The 6,935-nt window shown below is 45.4% G+C and overlaps 1 protein-coding gene across 1 annotated transcript; it reads right to left on the bottom strand.

Moving 5' to 3' along the window:
- Window positions 1–2,727: 2,727 nt before the first annotated feature.
- On the bottom strand, window positions 2,728–3,106 carry EI90DRAFT_2832495 (uncharacterized protein; the record flags this gene model as incomplete). Its single annotated transcript, XM_039053628.1, has 2 exons — window positions 2,728–2,948; window positions 3,004–3,106. Coding segments are annotated over 2 exons (324 nt in total), but the record flags the coding sequence as incomplete, so codon positions are not given.
- Window positions 3,107–6,935: the final 3,829 nt, after the last annotated feature.

Here is a 6,935-nt window from a genome sequence, read left to right on the forward strand (position 1 = left end):
CATAGTAGGTCTACTATGATCTGAATTGATTTTAAAATTCCCACGGCATAGTAGGATTGAATGGAAAGGACTGAATTGGTTCTGAAAGTCAAGTGGCTCGACTACCGTCATAGTAGGATTGAATGGCATAGTAGGATTTTTTTCTCATGGCTAGTAAGTGAGGATGTTCACTTGCTTTTTTTCTCATGGCTAGCAAGTGAAGATGTCCACTTGCTTTTTTTCTCACACACAGGAAATGAAGGGTAACCTTCTCAACCTCCTGTGAAGCTGCTACAAATGGGAGCCAGGAACTATACAGTTTTCGGCTCTTTGCTGACTTTCCATAATTGGCACCCCCCGTGGGAAGATTCTGGGCGAGCTGCTCGCCCAGAACGTTCCCACGGTCTGCATGCATGCGGGATTGTGGAACAGCGAAGGGAAAAATAGGAGAAAATGGGGGAAGGGTACCTGAGGGTGTGTGGGGTCAGGGGCTGTGCCCTGACAGCTAGCAAGTGACGATGTCCACTTGCTTTTTTCTCATGGCAAGCAAGTGAAGATATCCACTTGCTTTTTTTCTCATGGCAGCAAGTGAACATCTTCACTTGCTTTTTTTCTCACGGCTAGCAAGTGAAGATGTCCACTTGCACTATTGTCATAGTAGGATTGAATGGAAAAGGCCAGTGCATAGTAGGATGTCGGTGCCATCTTAGTGTCTCTACTACAGTCATAGTAGGATTGAATGGAAAAGGCAGGTGCATAGGAGGATTTAAGCAAGTGAGGATATCCACTTGCTTTTTTTCTCACGGTGTAGGCAGGATAATCGCCCATGCGCAGAGCCGGCTCGGATACCCGATTTCACGACCATAAAACCACTTCCATTCACACAACAACTCGATACGGATTCGGTATCTAAAAATAGTCCTAATTCGTACGATTCTGACGATACCAAGAACGTCCCAATCGGAGGAGATTTGATGGAGTTCCATGTTGGGCAAGTTAGGCACGGGCATGTGCGGGCGTGGGAATCTCAAGCGGCAACCCAGAAGTCCAGCCTCACTCGTTCCCACGGCATCTAATAAATTGGTAAAAATGCTTATTGGCTGCGTGAGAGTTATCTCCGGCTCCATTTCCAATTTTGGCCTTTAATTCCGTAAATCCGTTGAGATATCGCTTATTTTCTTATATTTTCATATTTTTGCATCATTTCAGTTATTGATCAATATTCTTTTATTGATACTGTTACCCTTTTTTTATTATTTCGCCTAATAAGGTATGCAGGTGCCATATGGTACCAATATTTCTTATCAATTATTCTAAAAATAATTGTTCCTTATATCCTGTACATACCGGATTTTTGAAAAGAAGTTCTCCCCTCCCCCAATTCTCTAAGGTGCTAGGACGTGCTAGAGAGGGTGTGAGTGTGTGGAATTCCAACAGTAGGAATAAGGGCAACAATCTAGCCTGCAACGAGTGGGTAGTGGATTTGTTGAGCCCGGACCTTGCGGAAATCCCGGAGAACCCACCACGGAGTTTAAGGATCGAGAGTCGAGCAAAGTCTAGAGAGAAAGTGAAGTTTTAGGAGAGTTTGGCCCCATGAGCTTAGTCGGCATAGAGAGCCATGAGCCCTCTTGCAACAGCAGCAAGTGAAGATGTCCACTTGCTTTTTTTCTCACAGACACTGTATTCCCTGCTCTTGCTGCATGCAGTACATGGCACTACACATAACCACTATGTCAGGGTATGGCCCTTGACCCCACATGCACATGGACCCATGGGAACTTTCTGGGCGAGCAGCTTGCCCAGAACCTTCCCACAGGGGATGCCTGTTATGGGAAGTCTGCAAAGAGCCGAGAACTGTACAGTTCCCAGGCTTTCCTGATGCCTAGGATGAGTATTTTGAGGAGCCCCCAAATGGTCCTTGTTGGAAACTACCCAAGCGTTGTAACATGTTGAGAGCCTCTCAATGGCACCTGCCGTTCCAACACTCTCACATTGTAGAATAGTAATAACTGCTACACTATCATGCACTCTGAGGAAGTGAAATATGAATGTACAGTTGCCACAGCCGTGGTTGACAGTGAAAGGAAAGCGCATCCATGCATTTGTGAATGCACAGACCTGTGGGAAAGTTCTGGGCAAGCGACTCGCCCAGAAACCATCACAGCCACAACCGTGGGAACTTTCTGGGCGAGCAGCTCGCCCAGAATCTTCCCATGGGGGGTGCCAGTTACAGAAAGTTGGCAAAGAGCTGTCACAACTCCACCAACCTGCCCTAGTGCCACTGACTATTATCATCATCAGACCATCCACCCTTCCACCCATTGCAAGGGCACCTGGGGTTTTGGACTCACTGAGGCCCCGGTCCCAACTACCTCAACCTAAAACTGACACTGGGTCAAGCTAGCAGTACTTCCTGCGAAGCTGTGTCCCCAAGTCTACAAGCACTAAACCCAAGCTAAACTTTCCTTTTGAGATATTGGCTTCAAGCTTACCAAGGACGTCGACTCTCATGTCTCGATCACCCCAATGCAAACCAGGAATGTAGCGAGTAGCTCGACAGTCATCCATGTAGATTTCCACCATGCCACCGATGATACCTGAAATGTATGGCATCCATCTCACCATGAATAAATCACTAAACATCACTGTGAGCTTGAGGACTCTAACTGGAATGATGTGAGTTACTTGCTGAAAGTGCCACTCGTTTGCCATCATCATCTCCGAATAAACCCATGTTCCATCCAAATGATACACCCATGAGGGCGCATAGGCAATACCCCCATCAAAGTCTGGATTCTGGAATAGGAAGTGCACACATTCCACGGGATCACACCAGTAGAGTGTTTGTGGCTCATTGGGTGCTTCTTTGAGGATTATCGTATTGGACCTCCATGAAGGTGGGCCTGGCATCATCTTCGCCTGATCGTACATTGAAGCTGCATCCTTCCAACTTGGTGGATGCAGATGGTCTGTCACCTAATCCCACAGCTGGTAGCGATCATTTATCTGGAATGTTAGGCTCACACACCCATTTAAGCTTTCGGAAGCGATTAATCCCTCCTTGTGAAACACCCTCCATGCTCAACCAATAACAAAGTTCCCAATCCTCCTTGCTTTCATAGGGCCAACCACTCTCCTCCTGCTTAGATAGTCAGTCCCAAAGAGTCTCTATGGCACCTCCAGGAGGTTTTTTTTGTTGTTATTTAATGGAGGTACGAGATAGACTTGTGTGTGGTCGGTCTGAATTCACTTGGCACATTCCCTGGTGATGCTACATCTTATGCACCGTACCCGCTGTCGGCCTTACACATACTGTGCCTTCCGAGGTTGCAGTCATGCTGATTCAGGTTTATTGCCACTGCATTCCTGGATCGATTTCTCTGGACGAATTCTGTGCATGTTCTTCGTCTGCCTATACTACAGGGCTCTGGCCCACTTTCACCTTGTCCTCTGCTTTTCCCTTTTTTCTTCCTTAGTCTCATTCCTTTGGCCTGCAAGCTGTGTTTTCGTCGAAGTTTTATTACTCTTCCTTGCTTCCGGTAAGCTTTTTCAGTCTCGCTGAGGGAGAGGTGTTGTGACCTTCGGTTACTCTCGGCAGGTGGGATCCCGATTGCTTATTCAGGTTTTTTCTAGGTTTCGTTATCTTCGGTTGTTTCCTTGTTCTTTGTAACCTCTGCTCTTGTTCCTCCTGTTCCTCATTGTCCTTGTTTTCCGTGTTACCCTCCATCCCCAGTCTCCTGCCTGTTAATTACTGGCTTCCCGTCTTCAATTTCAAGAGGTTCTGGCATTGGCCAGGACTGTTGCCACGCTATTCTGTTGCGTCTCATCTGGCATGCACACAAGCCGTTCATTAGGGGGTTTCACAGTTGGCTAGATTGCTAAACTCAGGAACTAAACTGGGCCTAATCCAGAAGATGTCAGGAGTGAGTTTGGGGTGGGTTTAAGCGGCTGTTAAGACAAGATCAAAAGCGTTGATCATGATTGCCAATATTAACCATTTGTTTATTCTTCATATTGTCTCTTGATCTGCCCACTCCGGTCCTATTTAGTTAGTTGTACTCATAACTTGTGTAGGTTACACTGGATGCCCTCGTCTCTACCTCTTGTCGTAAGGCTCCCATCCAAAATTGGGGCACCAGTGTAAGAACGAGCACAGCACTCCACCTGAGTTGCTGAAGCTAACTTCCCACCCCTCCGACCTTACACCCAGGTGATTTCATGCAACCCTTATGGACACTGTTACAGGAATGGGTTCCAGGGAACCCAACCTGAGCCGTTCGGCTCACTAATGGAGGTGGCTGCGTAGCTGTCGGAGGGAGAGCAGAATAGGATGAGTGTATGGAAGTACAACCTGTGTGTCGGCCAACGGTAACTTGGCGCTCCTGGGAGCGTACCGGTAGCGAGTATGATGTGGGCTCCTTGAGGGAGCCACCTGGCTGTCTGCTAACAGGGACTTGGCGCTCCTGGGAGCGTGCCGGTAGCGGGTGTGCTGGGAGTGTTTGGCTAGCGGTGACTTGGCGCTCAATGGAGCGTACCGGTAGTGAGGGATACTGGGACTCCCAAAAGGAGTCACCCAGCTGGTGGCTATCGGTGACTTGGCGCTCATGGGAACGTACCGGTAGCAGGAGTTGTTGGGGAAAGCGGGCTGGTGGACCAGTGCACAGTAGTGGGTGACCGTGGGAAGTGGGACCTGCGGGTGCATGGCCAGGCATCCTGGAACTGCCTGGACTGTATCCTTCTCCTGAGGAGGTGGGATAGGCTACAGTTCCTGATAGGGAACTTCTGGTTGGATGGGAGTAACCACTCAACCACCCGGTGGACTGGTGGGAGTGGGCAGCAGGAGGTTGGGCATGGGAATGCCCTCCTCGCTGCGGTTTTGTCATGGAGAGGAGGAATAGGGAGGTGGACATGGTTCCAGGGTTACAGGTTGAGTTTACAGTGGTGACACAATGGTGAGGATGTTACAATTGCGGTACAAGGTTTGTGGGTTATGTATTTGATGATGAGAACAGTTCCGGCATCTGCCTTATACATCATATGACTTCTAACTATCTAATATAAAAATCATAATGGTCAAAGGAAGTCCCTTGAAACTCAACAAATCCCCCAGCCAGCACCAAAACCCAGTGGGAAAGCTTGGCATGGGGTTTGACAAAGAAATAAAGTTGAAGGGGCTAAGGTTTGATTGTCTATAGTCACGGACCATAAGATTCTAGGTCCATTCCCATAACAGACACTCTGGATACGCATTCCTGACAGATACACGAGACCACCACCAAGCTGTTCCCTGGTTCTTCAGTTAGGATGGGGAAGTGTACTAGTAAAATTTGGTGTAATTATAGTACCAATCCGAGTGTTTTGGCTAATTCTATTTTATGGGTTAGTCTAAAAGTCTCCAAGAATTGACTTACAGATAAACAAAGCCCTGCAGAGCTGTTCCTCTATTGTAATTTCTCAATTTGTCTGGGTGTAATTCTGTGTAGGATCGTTTAATTTGGATTTTAACTTGAATTAAATCTTCTACTTGGTGGATTTTCAAAGATTCTACTCAGTTAATGGGTTTAGATTGTGTCTGAAGTGTCCCTTGACCTTGTCTTATTTTTATCTTATTTTTGTTGCTTGTTTTAACAGTAGCAAAATAACTGTTTTGTGTTTACACTTTGAAATCTGGAGTGTTAACCAGCTCTCCTGTTGAAATATTTACTTAATATTCCTCTCCCTAATTGCTGCCTTTTACTACAGTGGCAATCTTAACTGTATATCACTTTTTCGCGCTGGAGTGATAACCAGAAATGCTTGAGAAAAATAATACTCTATTTTCTTACTTCTCTGAGGGGGGCGAAAAGTCGCAGAAAGGGTCTCCCTTTTATACTCCTTGGGTTGCCTTCCTTTTTCACACTCTACCTCATATTTACAGGATTTATTTACAGTGTATTTTCCTCAAACTGAATAAAAATGAATTTTTCACGCTATAGTTTTACTGCACTCAGCTATGGCTCTACTGTGGTCAGACTGCACTTAGAATCCTTATTGTCCTTCCTCGCCTAAGCTATTTTAATTAGAACTTGACTGCACTGCATTTGTTGCAGTTTTCTATTTCAAATTCCTCTTATTTACCATTAAGTCTGCTATGACTTGGTGATTCTGAATTCACACTTCGCATTACTGCGCGTATGGCTGTGCTGAGACCTTCAGCTGATTTATTCTATTTTTATCCAGTGACATTTAGTTGAAATGAGACTTGAAATGATAAATGAGTGAATTATTCAGGTTTAAATCTGAAAGAAAAAGTTGCTAGTAGTCAAGAATTGATCAAACAAACGTGTTATAGCTCTCTGCTTTATTAGTATATCGTTCCCTAAAATTCCCGCCATGGTCCGTCATAGTTTAGGGGATTTCATGGATTTCGTCCATCTCCCCTGATTCCTGTTTGTATTATTGCATCCTAGTCCTTCATATGTATTGTTCGTTGTTATCATAGGTCGTCCTCAAAGATATCATATTTTTATGTGTTCTATTTGGGGCTTGGGACCTCTAGAAGCTGTCTTCCCATGCGTTTTCAGGTTTCTAACTTCATGTCCTTGTATCTCATTCATTTCTGAATGGTTTTTCACGTTCTCGGTATCATAAATTTTCATTTATTCCCACCTTTCCAATGGTACTAAAGTTGTATTCTGTCTCTCGGTATTCGTCAAGTTAGCAAAAGTTCACATGCACATTCGGTAATCACGTGTGTTGTTCCCATACTCATTTGTATGCAGGCGCCGTTTCTGCTTAATTGTTTGGAATTTATTGTATGCGCAGGTGTTTGTATCCTCAATATGGGCTTCCATGATTTATTTCAGATTTCTCCCTCATGATCTAAGGTGTTTTTGTACTTTCCATGGTTTGTTTTGACCGGGGTCTTCCTTATTTGGACAGAAATTGGTCTTCGTTATCTGCCGAAGTGCGGATTT

The sequence above is a fragment of the Cantharellus anzutake genome (genome assembly GCF_015039405.1).
Source record: "Cantharellus anzutake strain C23 chromosome Unknown EI90scaffold_29, whole genome shotgun sequence".
NCBI classification, from domain to species: Eukaryota; Fungi; Basidiomycota; class Agaricomycetes; order Cantharellales; family Hydnaceae; genus Cantharellus; species Cantharellus anzutake.